The sequence below is a fragment of the Aedes albopictus genome, chromosome 2 (assembly GCF_035046485.1).
Source record: "Aedes albopictus strain Foshan chromosome 2, AalbF5, whole genome shotgun sequence".
Lineage (NCBI taxonomy): Eukaryota > Metazoa > Arthropoda > Insecta > Diptera > Culicidae > Aedes > Aedes albopictus.
Window position 1 is genome coordinate 489904627 of NC_085137.1, and position 15444 is coordinate 489920070.

The window sequence follows — 15444 nt, forward strand, 5'->3', positions numbered from 1 at the left end:
TTGTGAAACCTGTGTAGAAGAAAGAAGAACGCCGCTGCAGGTCGAGTTGGAAGAAGCTAGCCGCCAGGAGGAGGTGGCTGTACAGCGCAAAGGATCGGCTGTGACTGTGAAACCTTGTGTGAAGCCGAGTGAAAGCGTTGCTGTAAGTGATCCGGATGACAATGAAGAGTTCTTTGACGCACGGTGTTAGTGTGCGGAGGATCCAGCTCCGGTTGAGGAGGAGTCGCAGGAAGTGTCAAGTGTTTCCGGAATTGCGAGGCAGGATGTGCTGGAGTCGGAACGGTGAAGTGAAGAGTATTGGTAGTGATACCAAGGACAATCATCACCGTGACTAGCACGTCCGGAGTAGTGAAGCGACTTTGTTTTGGTGGATAGTTAGGGTTCTGCGGGGTTCAGCAAAGGTAAGGCCAACCGTTGAGGAGGAGTGTTGGAGAAAATTCAACGGTCGTCCGGTATTCGACCTGATTGCCAAACCCCCTAGTGTCGACCTAATTGCCGACACCCCTGTTGTGCATGTTTTTTACAGTCCGTTTTGTGCACGTCACCAAGACAATGACAGTGAATGTATGTAAGCCAAAGATGTATGTATGTTTACCTGTTTACTGTGGAATAAATGTTTATCGCCTGACGACGGAACACTTGAGTTTTTCTCCCGCGGTATTTTCCGAGTTTCCCGGTTGTGTTTTCGCGTTTCCACGCATTATCCGCTGCGTACCTGTCCGCTTCGTCTAACAAAATTTACATCAGGTTTCATTGTTATTTGGAAGAACCTTCAAAGAACGAAACTGTTTTGATTACTGTGCCTGTAATGGCACACAGTAACCAAACCAGCAATGCTATTAGGAAGCAGTTCTCTGCATTTGAAACCTCATTATTCCTTCTGGAATATTATAAATAATGGATATATAAAAACTGGATATATAAAAAAATTGTTTATTGTATATGTTCATGCCCTTTTTGCTTTACAATTGAATTTTAATTAAAAAAAATCGAATCTCACTTGAGACTTTAATATATTAACAACTAATTTTCCAGTTGAATTTAAACTTCGCCAGAATGTTTATTACTCATGCTGCTGCAGCATGACACATACTTTTTTATATTGAAAACAATATACCATTTGTGAACAGTAATTTTATATAAATTTTCAATTTTCAGCAATCGTAAAATTCACCTCATTGAACATCTGGCCGATTTTCTATGCAATAAAACTATTTTTATTCGATTCAAAAATCGTTACTATAATGAAAGATGATGTACTGAAAAACGAAGCAAGGGTGGTTAAATTTGAACTATGCGTCTTATTGTTAGAGCCTTGTAAAGTTGTCCGTTTTATAAATTGAACAGTCCTTACTTTGAAAAATCATAACTCAAGAAGAAGCATCATAGACACTTTTTTTTGTGAAATCATAAGCAAATTTTCTATGCAATTCCAAGATGTATTTCTGGAGGAAATCCTAGAAAATTTTCTGGACAAATTCCTGGCGGATTCCCTGGAGAAGTTAATGGAGAAATTTTTGAAGGAGGCATCCATGGAGAAGTTCCTGGAGTAATGCCTGGAGCATTAGAGAAATTTCTGATGAAATTCCAAGATAAATTTCTGGAAGAATTAACAGAAGAATTTCTGGAGAAATTCTAGGAGGATTTTTTGGAGGAGTTGGAACGTAGAGCCATAAAGAAGAAGAAGAAGAAGAAGAAGAAGAAGAAGAAGAGGAATACCTGAGTTGAAATTCATGGATTAATTCCGGGAGGAAACCTGCAAAAATTTCCAGAGGAATCCCTTGGAAAAATTTCTATAGAATTTCCTGAAGAATATCCTGAAAGAATATCGGAAGCAATCTCTGAAGGATTTCCTGCAGAAATTTCTGAAGAAATTCCTGTAGGAATTTCTGAAGAAATACCTGCAATCTTGGTAGAATTTCTGGAGGAGCCCCTGGAGACATTACGGTAGTAATTTCTGAGGAATTCCTATATGCATTCCTGATGGACTTTCTGAAGAAATTCCTGGGGTATTTCTGAAGAAACATCTTGAGGAATTCCCGTAAAAACTCTTAGAGAAATTTCTACAGAAATGCTTGGAAAAAACCCTGGAGAAATCCCTGAAACAAATTTCTGGAGGAACCTTAGGTGAAACTCCTGGAGGAACTTCTGGACAAGTTCCAGGCGGAACCTAAGGAGGAATTTCTGGACAAATCTCTATAGGAAATCTTGGGGAATTTCCATGGAACTATTCATGGACGAATTCCACGAGGAATCCCTTAATCAACTCTTTGAGGAATCCTTCAATGAATTCCTGGAAGAATCTCTTGAGGAATTCTGGAAGGAATCCATGGAAAAATTTCTGAATAAATTCCTAAAGAAATTCCTAGAGAAATTCCTAGAGGAATTCTGAGAGGAATTTCTAATGGACTTCCAGGAGAAATTTCCAGAGGAATTTCTGGAGGAATAACAGGAGCAATTTCAGAAGGAATTTCTGGAAGAATTACTGGAGGAATCATCGGTGGAATTTCTGGAGGAATCCATGAAAAAAATCCTGGAGGAATGTGGAGAGGAAATCGTGGAGAAGAAATTCTTGGATTAATTCTTGGAGGAAACCCTGGAAGGTTTTCTGGAGGAATTCCTGGAAGTGTTCCTGAAGGAATTGCTGTACGAATTTCCGAAGAAATTCCTGGATCCATTCCTGAATAAAGAATTTCTGGGGAAATAAATCCCTTGAAAAATATTTGAAGGAATTCCTAGAGAAATCTCAGGAAAAATTCATTCAGGAATCCCAGAAAGAATTATTAGAATATTTCTTGGATAAACTCCGGGAGGAATTCTTGGAGTAATTTCTTAATGAATCCCTGGAGGATTTTCTAGTTAAATTCTTGGACAAATTGCGGTAGTAATTTCTGAAGGAATCCTGGATGAATGCCTGGAGGAATCTCTATAGAAATCTCTGGAGGAACTTCGGGAGGAATGCCTGGAGGAATTCCTGGATAAATTCCTGGAGACATGCCTGTATCAATTCCTGGAGGAATCTCTCGAGAAATTCCTTAAGAAATCCCTGGAGAAATTCCTGGACTAATGCCTGGAGTAATCGCTAGATAAATTTCTAGATGAGTTCCTGGTGGAGTTTCTAAGAAGAATTCTGGGAGGGACCTTTAGAAGAACTTCCGGAGCAATCTCGAGATGAATTCCTGGAGAAATCCCGAAATGAGTCCACGGAGAAACTCCCAGGAGAAATTTCTGAAAAATTCCTAGAGGAATCCTTAGAGAAATTTCTAGAGAAATTCCAGGAAGAGTCCCTGGGAAAATTCTTGGAAAAATCCCTGGAGGAATCCCTGAAGCAATTTCTGGAGAAACCTCAAGAGGAATGCCTGGAAAGTTCTGGACAAATTTCTGTAGCAAGTTCTGGACAAATTCCTTGCGGAATACCAGGAAGAATTCCTGGATTAATTTGTAAAGGAATTTTTGGGGAAATTCCATGAAACTGTCCCTGGAAGAATTCTTGAATGAATTCCTGGGGGAATCTCGAGAGAAATTCTGGAAGCAATCAATGAAGGAATTTCTGAAGAAATTCCAAAAGAAATTTCTGAAGAACTTCCAAGAGAAATTTCTGAAGAAACTCCAAGAGAAATTTCTGAAGAAATTCCAAGAGAAATTTCTGGAGGAATCCCCAGAGGAATTTTTGGAGGAATTCCAGGAGGAATTTTTGAAGGAATTGCGGTAGTAATTTCTGAAGGAATTCCTATGGGAATTCCTGGATCAATTCCTGGAGGACTTTCTGAAGGGATTCTTGGGGTAATTCTTAAGAAACCTCTTGAGGAATTTGCTGGAGGCATCCTTAGAGGAATTTCTAGAGAATTACTTGGAAGAATCCCTGGGGGAATTCTTGGAAAGAAACCTGGAGGAATCCCTGAAACAATTTTTGGGAGAATCTCAGGAGGAATTCCTGGACAAATCTCTATAGGAATTCTTGGGAAAATTTCGTGGAACTATACATGGAAGAACTCCAGGAGGAATCCCTAAATGAATACCTTGAGAATTCCTGAATGAATTCCTGGAAGAATCTCTAGAGGAATTCTGGAAGGAATCCACGGAGAAATTTCTGAAGGAATTCCTGGAGAAATTTTTAGATGAATTCAGAAAGGAATTTCTGGTGGAGTTCCTGGAGGAATTACTGCAGGAATCATCGGTGGAATTTCTGGAGGGATCCATGAAATAAATCCTGGAGGAATGTGCAGAGGAAACCCTAGAGAAGAAATTCCTGGATTAATTCTTGGAGGAAACCCTGGAAGAATTTTCGGAGGAATTCATGGAAGAATTCCTGGATCCATTCTTGAATAAATTCCTGGAGTAATTCCTGAGGAAATACCTGGGGTCATTCCTGGAGAAATTCTTGGTGGAACTCTTGCAGGAGTCTCTGGAGAAATGCCTGAATGAAATCCTAGAGGAATGCCAGGAGGAATACCTGGAATAATTCTTGAAAAAAAAATCCGGGAGGAATTTCCGAAGGAATCCCTTGAGGAGTTCCTGGAGAAATCTCAAGATTCATTCCTGATGAAATACAAAGTTCGATTTCTGAGGGAATTCCAGGTGGAGTTTCAGAAGAACTCTCAGGGGAAATACTGAAGAAACCGCTGAAATTCCTGAGGAAATCCTGAAATCCTGGATTAATTCCAGCAGGAGTTTCTGAAGGAATCCCAACAAAAGTTCTTGCAGAAATGTTTAAAATAATCTCGGAATTCGATTTTGAAAGAATAACAGAAGAAATTTGCGGTGAATCCCTGGAGGAACTCTTGAAGTAATTTCTGAAGAAACCCGATGAGGAATCCCGGAAGCAACCCCATGAGGAACTCTTTATGGAATCTCAGGCGAGTTTTCTTAGCAAATACCTGGAAGAATTATTGCAGGAATATTCCTGGATAAAAAAAATTGAAGAAATCAATGTCTGCAGTAATTGTTGAAGGAATACTAGGATCCCTAAAGGTTTTTTTGTACAACTTTTTCAAGCAAATCTTGGAGTATTTTTTAAGAATTTGTAAGTAAAATTTTCTGAAAGAATTTCTGGAATACATTCCTGCAGAAATACTTCGAATCATTCCAGATGTAATTATTGGAGCAATCTCTAGTGGAATTCTGGAAGGCATATATGTAGAAATCTCTGAATTCCTGCAGAAATACCCTAAAGGATCTCTGGAGAAATTCCTGAATGAAACTTCAAAAAAAGCACTGGAACAATTACTGGAGGAACCTCTAAAGATATCCCAGGACAAATCCCCAAAAAAATGTCTAGTGGAATCCCTAGATGAATTATTGATTGAATTTCTGGAAAAAGCCAAGATGGAATCACTAAAGCAAGCTATGGAAAAAAATCTTGGAGGAATTGTTCGTACTCATATAGTTTACGAAACTATGAACAAATCTGAAACAGTCATTTTGATTACTTAAAACTACAATACCGATTTGCATATTCACAAATCGGGCGCCCATCCCGCTTAAAATTCATCTCAAGTCAGGCCCCCCCTGGGCCCCCTCCAGGAAAAAATCCTAGTTACGCCAATGGATATGACTGTCCATTTGGGCTAATATGGCGCACCATTTTGACGTTTAGCGGTGCGATAACTGCAAATTTGTTGCACTTACCGGACTTGCAGTTAAAAAGCATAACAGTTAAACCGTTTGCACCGACCGAACGTCTACTGTAGTTCAGAAATGTTTAATCTCATTTTAAAGTTACTCTTTTTATAAAACGGCTGCTTTGGAGGCCATACTGAAGTGACCGGTAGAATACAAGTAGCCGGTAAATCCACAATATCTCAACACCGTTGAAGAAGCCAATAGGACGCAATCAGTGAAGTACTAGATTGAAAGTAGTGAGCTGGATTTTTGTATGGTGAGATGATCAGTTCTCCATTTCTGCGATGCAATGGTGCAAACAGCGTGGGTTATATGGTTTCTTGCCAAATTTGATGCTGTTTGAGCCAACGCTTTGGGTAACTGTGTTGTTGAAGTTGCTAGAAATAAATAATACAACATCACAGTTACCCAAAATTTTGCTCAAATAGCATCAAATTAGTCAAAAAATCATATAACCCACGCTGTTTGTACCATTTCATTACAGAAATGGAGAACTGATCATCCCACCATACAAAAATCCAGCTCACTACTTTCAATCTAGTACTTCACGGATTGCTTCCTATTGAAACACAGCCAAACAGAGCCAATTCGTTGATTTGGACCACTGTGCACAGTGCTCGTTCAACAGACAAAACAAGACAACGCAGCTCTTGAGGAACCATCTCTTGAATTACTAAACGCACCACACAGCCAGCTGTCAAAAAAGTCGCGTTTTGTTTACGGTACTTATTCGATCGTGCTGCTGCAGTTTGTGACGCTTGCCTGCGTGTAAACAATCGGAATTTGCCGGAGTAACAACCGTAGTATTACCAGTGAAAAGTCGTAAATTCCATTCCCGGCACCATGTCCTCGTGGGAGGAAATCCACGCCCTCAAGGCCAAGCGCAACACCCTCCGTGAACGGTTGGAGAAACGAAAAAAAGAGCGGCAGGACCTGCTCGGTGGCAGTAGCCCCGGCCCAAGCGTAATCAAAACCGAAGCCGGTGTTGCCGGGGCGGATGATAAAAGCAAGATTCTGCTTACGGCTATCAAGTTGGAACAAGGTAGGTTTAGATTCGGTGGTTTATGCGAGGGCATGAGTATATTTGAATTTAATTATCTTTTAGATATCGATTCCGAAGTGGAGAAAGCCCTGGTTAAAGTGCTGGGAGATCGTAGCTTGATTTTGCCTTCCAATTCGTCGCAGATCGCCCAGCGGGTGGAGAAGATTATCCAGAGGTCTACAGCGAACGAATCGATTCTGGTTTGCTTGCAGAAACTGTCCGGCCAAAACTTGGTGAACATCAAGGAAGTGAGTATTGGCGGGACGGTCGGATACGAGGTCATTTCGGCCGAGTATGGAAAACTGCAATCGCTGCACGACAATCTGCTGCTCAACCAGAGCGAACGGGAAGCGACCAAGCGCAAGGCGATCAAGGAAGAAATGGATTCGGACTCGAAGATGGCTCGCCTGGGTTCCGGTTTGATAAAGGAGGAATTGCAGAAAAAAACCGGAGAGTCCAGCACCTTGAGCAGCACTTCCGACATCATGTCGTTGCTGTCGCTTCCGTCCACCCGGGAGAAGCAAAGCAAACAGGTGGGCGAGGAAATTCTGGAACTGCTGACGAAGCCAACGGCCAAGGAGCGATCGTTGGCGGAGAAGTTTAAATCGCAGGGTGGGGCACAGGTGATGGAATTCTGTCCCCACGGAACCCGGATCGAGTGTTTGCGGTCGCTGGAGGCAGCGAATGATGCGCTGTTGAAGAGCGAAGATGACGACGATGTTATCATTACTAGGATAGAGGTAAGAAATATGATATAAGTAACAGCAGTAACGATGATCTGGTTGATCCCTTCAATCTGCATACATACATTAAAGTTTTATCTTTCTGTATGTCGATATCTCGATGCGATCTGGTTTGCTTTTGTTCTAGAATGATATACCTAGTATCATTGGAATCCACACTTAGAATTGAACCTGGAAAATGGGTTTCCATCATTTTTATTTTATTTTATTTTATTGATGCACAAGGGGGTCATGGGGCCAAGTCTGCAATGCAAGTCCAAGGACTCACATCGTCCATAATACACCGTGGAATTTGGGAGTAGGCATTGCAACCTCTTTAGCCATGCGGCTTTTAAGTTTTGCGTTCCCTTAAGGATGAGGAAAGGTGGGAGATTGATTTTGCGTGTTGAGCTGTGAAAGAATGTGTTGTTAATTAAATGGTCAACGTTATTTACATTTGCGTATTTTCAAAAAAAAAAAAATGAACAAGTTTGACGATATGGTACTTGATTTTCAGTGAACCGTTTATGCTAGTTCTTCTTGTTCTTGTGTCTTCAAAGCTAGGGAGCTTGGTTAATAATGTCAAAAAATAGAAGGACATATTGTGTATCAACTTCCTTCCTGCAAATAGAAATCAAATATATCAAAAACAACAAAAAAAGACCGTAACGCTTCTTGATTTGATCACGAAAAGTATCGGTTCTTGTTGGCACCACGAGTGTGCATCTTTCTCTGTAGAGTAAAGATACATTTAAGCCCCGAAACCTGACAGCAATCAAGCTGACCACAAGGTTGTGCCTTTGCCCAGGGGAAAATGGGTTTCCATCATTAAATCCAAATTTTCACGAGGAGTTTCGATTAAAGCTCCATCGTCATGCTTCAGGTTTCCCAATTCAATTGCGTGATCTTTTGCAAGCGTTTTTGTAGTCTTGCCGCTGTTTATGTTTTCACATGTCAGCACCCAAGATTTTCTTCTAGATTTTCATATTTCGTTGTTGTACTCAGTCAGGGATTTCCTATACTGAGTCCAATCTCCCGTTTGTTTCGCTCTATTGAACATTTAGCGAGAAAATTTTCAAGGCGATCCAGTTTGAAGTTCCACCATGACACGTAGAAGTAGAAGACGATTGTATGGTGGGGTGGGACAACTGCTGTTAAAAGAGTTGATGATATTTTCATTTACCCTTCGAGAAAATAATTCTAACTTTTTGGCTGAATCGATAGTTTCTCCTATTGTAATGATCCCAGTTTGTCTTGCTAGGATTTCTAAATGCGTTTCTAGAATAATCTCCATCACTCCAATTGAAGATTATTTGTTTGTGATCAGATAGAGAAATCGCATCTGAAAGTTTGTGATCTTGTCAAAGATTGCAGCACTGCACAATGTTAGATCCAAGACCTCTTGTCTGATTGCATTTGAGAAAGTAGGTTTATCACCATTATTGCAAATGTCTATATTGATGAAAGACAGATACTCTAACAGTGACTCACCTCGACTGTTAATATTCGTAGTACCCCAAAATGTGTGATGCGCATTGGCGTCACAGCCAATGATAAACGGTTTGTCGTTTTATTTAAAGAATTGAACAAATGATGCGATCTCAGGAAGAGGTACCTTAGGAACATCAACTGGAAAGTAAGCTGAAGCCACAGAGATCTCAGTTTTACCCCTAGTGGTTGGTACCTCTACCATGAGCGCAACAATGTTCCTTCTGATAAAACTCTGTAATAGGATAGCATTTTAACGTTTTACGGACTAGGACAGCAGTTCTGGGAGAATCTTGTTGCTCATCATAAAATAGTTTACTATTGTGTGTCAGAACACCAAGAATCTTTCGTTTATTGGACGATGGCTCTTCTTGAATAAGCGCCACTTCCAGTCCTGCTTTTTTAAACTTCGACTCAACAAAGCAGAAGCACCTTTCGCGTGATGAAGGTTTACATGTACAAACTTGATTCCGTTCATGAAAATTTGCATTTACCCACTTTTATTAAGCCTCAGAATTGAGACATCTGGAACGTTTTTAGTCCTTTGTGAAGTATGAGCGCAAGGAAGATATCGATTTCATTGTATTTGATGTTACTGACGGACACGTTCTCGGGGCCATCTGAAACCTGATTGAAATACTCTACATCACCAGACCTAATGGTATACCGTCATCTTTATTGAAAAGGTGTTCCGCTGCTTCTTTAATGCCGCTGATGAAGCTGTTAAATCGCTCGCTACAGCAAGGAACCTTTTCGGTGCTAGTTGGAAGACTTCCTTTCTTTCACCTGTTTTCAAGAAGGGCGACAAGCGGAGTATAGCCAATAAAATAGGGATAAAATCTTTAACTGCATGCTCAAAATTATTTGAGATTATCGTAAAAAACGTGCTTTTCGAATCTTGTAAGAACTACATTTCCACGGCTCAACATGGTTTTTTCCCCGAAACGGTCAGTGGCTACTAATCTCGTCGAATTCACTTCACTCTGTATTATTATAATTAGCTTTATTAGGGAGATTTTCAGCCCGAGGCTGGTTCATCTCCTTCACTCTGTATTCGTTCAATGGATGCTGGAAAACAAGTGGACATGATATATACGGATTTTCAAGTTGCGTTTGATCGTGTGCACCATAGCTTGCTGCTCAATAAGCTCAGAAAACTTGGAATGTCAGATGGTCGATGGTTAACTCGTAGATATTTGTCTGGTCGATCTATAAAAGTGCGTATCGGCTTGAATCATTCGGAGTCTATTACCATTCCCTCTGGAGTGCCAACGACGTAGCGTTTGTACTGTCCCGCATTTTCTATGCGGACGACGTAATGATTTCCATCGTGATCACCTGCATTGAAGACTGTGTGGCATTAATAAACATAGCTCCACAAGAGCGCTGGCAGTTGAACAGGTGCATGTGTTAAACAAAGTTTTGAATAAATTTTGCATATAGCGACAACAGCACTTTTGTTCAACATATTTCTCTCAATTGAACAACTAATCGAACAGTAGTTGAAAAAAGTTGTTAAAAACTCTCCATTAATCGCTTAATAGTGTTGTTATAATAATTGAACACTAGCTGTTTCCACCAAGTAAGATGCCGTTATTCCACTTATGATGCACAATGAAACAAGTAGCTTAAACAAAGTGTAACAACATTTGCTTAGTTACCATATTCAGCTGCACTAATATCGTTTCACAGTATAATGAAATTAGCGTTCTTTAGAATAATGTTAAACTTTTAAACAACATCGTTGAACAGTAGTGGAAAAGAGCCACTTAGTTGCTACAGTTCATCATGTTTACTTTTATAAACATGATAGCATTAGCAGGGATGGGATCATTCATTTGCAAAGATTTACATTCACTTGATACTATCTCTCAGTTCAGAAGCATTCTATCAAAAAACTATGTATGGATGAATTGAACCTTGTAGTTTTATCTGAAAGCTCGCCGAATAGCATTAGGGTTGCATACGCATACCAAATTCGTTAACGATCTGTGAAGGCAACTCTCCACGCGGTGAATGTAAATTACATTCACGCCGTGGAGAGTTGCGTTTGCTGCCTTCTGTTGACTTTATTATTGACGCTACACTAGTACATTGTTCTACAAAGTCTCAGGTAAAACAAAAATGAAAAAGTGTTTCATACTTTAATAAATATTTGCTACGATGTTTCTGAAGCGAGTTATTCGCAAGTGAATGTAAATGATTGCAAATGAATGATCCCATCCTTGAGCATTAGTAACCTAGCAGGTACATCTGTGGCAGCATATACTTGCACTTCAAATAAACGTGCAGCAGCAGTTTTATACACTTTCTGAATTATACAGAACAATATTCTGACCTTCCAACTCACTTTTTCTCCTCCAGAAGCGAAACTGTCAACTTTGACACCAGAAAAAAGTAGCAGCTTCAGCGGCTCCTTCCTTTCTCACAAATTAAATTTGAAATAAACTTTTTTGAAAGTCACGCAAACTATGAGTTTTTAAAGATTTAATTTATGTTTTTCTTCTTTTTACAAAAAAAAAATAACTTCAGAGTCCGATAACTTTTCAACCGTTTGAACAATTTCTAATTTTTTAGCTTGCTTTTGTAGATATTTCTGTTGCCTATCTTTGTCCCAAACAAACTATTCGTCAAAGTAGTTATTTTTATGATACTTTTTACAAAAAAACTGACAACACATGCCTTAAAACTTGTTTTTTTACTGCAAAATTAAAGTTTCTGACGATTATTTGCAATTTTTTACTCCAAACCAGATACTTAGCATCATATTTAGGAATATGGAACATTAGAATTTTTTTCAATTTTTTCCCATTATAGGTTTATGATTTTAAATTTTAACAATGTATTTGAACAGTTTTCATTGACATTGACATTGACATTGAACAGACTTTCATTGATGTGTTTCGTTAGATTTTTTGTTGTTTTAAAATGTTAGCCTTAGTTAGATAAGTTGTTTTTGTATATGTATTTGATTTTAATCGTTTGTCATGCAAAGTATAAAGGATGCGGGTTTTTATGCCTTAGGCGGGGCAATATGGACACCCTAAGGTTTTTGCCAACTTTAGCTGGCAAGATGTCAAAAAAGTTTAGTTTTTTAATACATGTATCCTTTTAACCCTCGAGCGATCGCGCTGTTGTATTTTGTACAACACGTTGAAATAATCTCGCTTTTCGTATTCAGCATTATCGTGGTGCTGACGGTGGTGGGCTACTGCGCGAGTTACGGAAGGTTAAAGTCTATTTAGCATCTATTGCATAAGAATGCTCACGAAGAAAAATGATTTATCCACTTCAAAAAATGTTATTAAAAATGACAGTTTTTCATGACCGTCTTCAAGCATACGGGTCAGAATGGACACCCCCATGGGGCAATATGGACACCACGAGACTTTTACGAATTTCGTACATTATTTACACCTATAAAGTCATTTCATTACAAAACAACTATTATGGATGAATGATACGCCGAAGTAGTTCACTTTTGTTCAGTTAATTTAAATTCAGGCTATTTTGGATAAAGCTTCGTTTTTGTCGGCATGTACAGCTGTGCCTAGAGAACAACTATTTTCCACTGCTGTCGTTTTTCGACCAATTTGTTTCACCCTATGTCTACTATAGTGAACATTTAATCGAAAATATACTGAAATCGAATAATTTGGTTAATTTGTGATTTAGGTTATATTTTTCCCTTGCCGCTTCTTTCAAAAAGGTGGGTGTCCATTTTGCCCCGGCAGAAGAAGATATTTCCAAACCTGATTTTTGATATAGGGGACCCCGGGGCAAAAAGGACACCGGGGCAAGAAGGACACCCTTTAATTTCTCTATGAAACTTAATGAAACGAGCATAATCGATGACTGCTGCACCTTCTTCATAGTCTGATAATGTAATATTTGTCATATTTTGTATTGAAAGTCCTGAATTAAGCTAAAAATAACTGAAAAGTTTGCTGCTTCTTGTATCTGGTCAAAAATTATAATAATGACATCTCACAAAATAACAATTTTTAAAGAGTATCTCATATTTCTTTAGGGTTATTCAAAGTTGAAAGCAAGTTTACAATAATTACACATATGTGTGACACAATACTACTGGCTGTGGTACTATTTTTTGTGGAAATATGCATTTAAATGCACTATGACGATCCGGGGCAAAAAGGACATTTCTATCCGGGGCAAAAGGGTCACTCTTTGCACTGCACTTTGGATTGAACATAACCTTAAATACATCCGTCAAACTGTTGTTGTTGTTGTGATTTTGTTGTGACCGTTCGAGGATGGTGCGCGGATACAAGCGGATTTCAACGCGGATACAACGAAAATCCGCCAGCTAGTCGCGGCAATCAAAGCGGTGGTCGAGTCCGGCATGCCGGTGAAGCAAACAGCCACCCAACACGGCGTTTCCCGACGAATTAAACCTTCATTTCGATATGTGTCCTTTTTGCCCCGGTAGGATGGCCTTCTTACCCCGGCACTCTTTTTTTCAATGCAAAAAACAATCGAAATAAATGTGCATATTTTATCCACTTTCAACATATGTTCGACATCAATATTGATTTACTTTCGTCGATAACAATCTTCATTACATCTTGCGTGCGATAAACGTATGATTTAGTGGTGCTTTTATCCAGTAATAGTTCAAAATGCTTAAGATGACCTTCTTGCCCCGAGCCCCCCTAGTAAAGAAGAAAGTATAAACATGTTAAGCATGTAGATACAGCAAAACTACTTGCATGTGTTCTAGAAATATCAAGTTTTAATCAATCTGCAATAAATTAATCACTAAATCTTATTTTAGATGGTGTGAAAATTATAATTTCCATGCACAAAAAACGGTGGACGCAACTTTTTCGTGTAAAATCAAGTATAATTTTAATTTTGAATGTGTCTTTCCTGAAACTACGTTTTAGATAAATGGACTATATTCTCCATTCATTAAAAGTTCAAAAAAGTTCGCACATTCCAAAATATTGAGGGTGTCCATTCTGCCCCGGGTGTCCATATTGCCCCGCCTACCCCTACGGCTTTTCCCAGCCACACTTCATTAAGATCCAAGAAGATTAGTTGAAGAGATAGGGAATCGCGCTACTTGGGCGGTGGCTTCTATATTCGTCTGTTTTCCACTATAACTCAGTCAATCTTGAACCAATTGACACAATTCTTGGAATGCGGTGAGATAGGTATAGTATCTACCCGTGTACAAAATTTCAAGTCAATCGGTTCAAAATTGACCGAGTTACAGTGGAAAACAGACGAAAATAACAGACGAAGAAAACCACCGCCCAAGTAGCGCGATACCCTACAATAAATAAGTAAATTCTCCAATTTTTTTTCAGCCCGGCAGCAACGGTAACAACGGTTTCGAAATCGTGGAGATCAAAAAGGAAAAAGATGACGACAAAATCAAGTTCCAGTGTAACAAGCTGCACTTCAAGAAGATCATCCAGTCCCACACGGACGAGTCGCTGGGCGACTGCAGTTTTCTGAACACTTGCTTCCACATGGACACGTGCAAGTACGTGCATTACGAGGTGGATACCTACGTGGGACAGAATACCGGTTCGAAGTTCGAAGGAGAGGTTTCCAAGCGGACCATTGATCCGTGTGCAACGTTGTATCCTCCGCAGTGGATCCAGTGTGATCTGCGTTACCTGGACATGACCGTGCTGGGGAAGTTCGCCGTGGTGATGGCCGATCCGCCTTGGGACATTCACATGGAGCTTCCCTACGGGACCATGTCCGACGACGAGATGAGACAGTTGGGCGTGCCAGCCCTGCAGGATGATGGATTGATATTTTTGTGGGTTACCGGTCGCGCTATGGAACTGGGTCGGGAGTGCCTAAAGTTGTGGGGCTACGAACGGGTGGACGAACTGATCTGGGTAAAAACCAACCAGCTGCAACGGATAATTCGCACCGGTCGAACCGGCCATTGGCTGAATCACGGCAAGGAACACTGCCTGGTCGGGATGAAGGGTAACCCGCCGAACTTGAACCGTGGCTTGGATTGCGATGTGATTGTTGCGGAAGTTCGAGCCACCAGCCACAAACCGGATGAAATCTACGGAATTATTGAGCGCCTGAGTCCCGGCACGAGGAAAATTGAACTGTTCGGGAGACCGCATAATGTTCAGCCCAACTGGTAGGTTGTTGTGCGATAGGCTATTGATTTGGTAGTTACGACTGTTTCATTGTTATGTTCGCAGGATAACGCTCGGCAATCAACTGGATGGGATCCGGTTAGTGGACCCGGAATTGATAAGCTCGTTCCAGAAACGCTACCCCGATGGGAATTGCATGACTCCTGGAAAGAATCCCTAATTCTTTGATCGCATGTGAAGAGTTTATTTTTTATCTTTTTTACTAAAAGTAACAATTTACAGAATATTAAAAGTGTTTCATTAGGTATCCTATAAGTAATATATGCGAATCCCATGTTCGTATTAAACGAATAAAATGTTGTATTTTTATCTTGTAGACGATGTGTTCGCATTAACAGTTATCAACAAATAGAAATGTTAATCAACCTTTTCCGAACAACGAAAGTTTCTGCGAATTTAAGATTTAGAACTA

The 15444-nt window shown here is 39.9% G+C and overlaps 1 protein-coding gene across 1 annotated transcript; it reads left to right on the forward strand.

The window, feature by feature from the left end:
• The first annotated feature begins 6310 nt into the window (after positions 1-6310).
• LOC109423296 (N6-adenosine-methyltransferase MT-A70-like protein) lies at positions 6311-15348 on the forward strand. The gene is made up of 4 exons (XM_019698221.3): positions 6311-6664; positions 6728-7404; positions 14208-15013; positions 15078-15348. The coding sequence occupies exons 1-4, from the start codon at positions 6466-6468 to the stop codon at positions 15190-15192; spliced, it is 1797 nt and encodes a 598-aa protein (XP_019553766.3). The 5' UTR covers positions 6311-6465; the 3' UTR covers positions 15193-15348.
• The last annotated feature ends 96 nt before the right edge of the window (positions 15349-15444 follow it).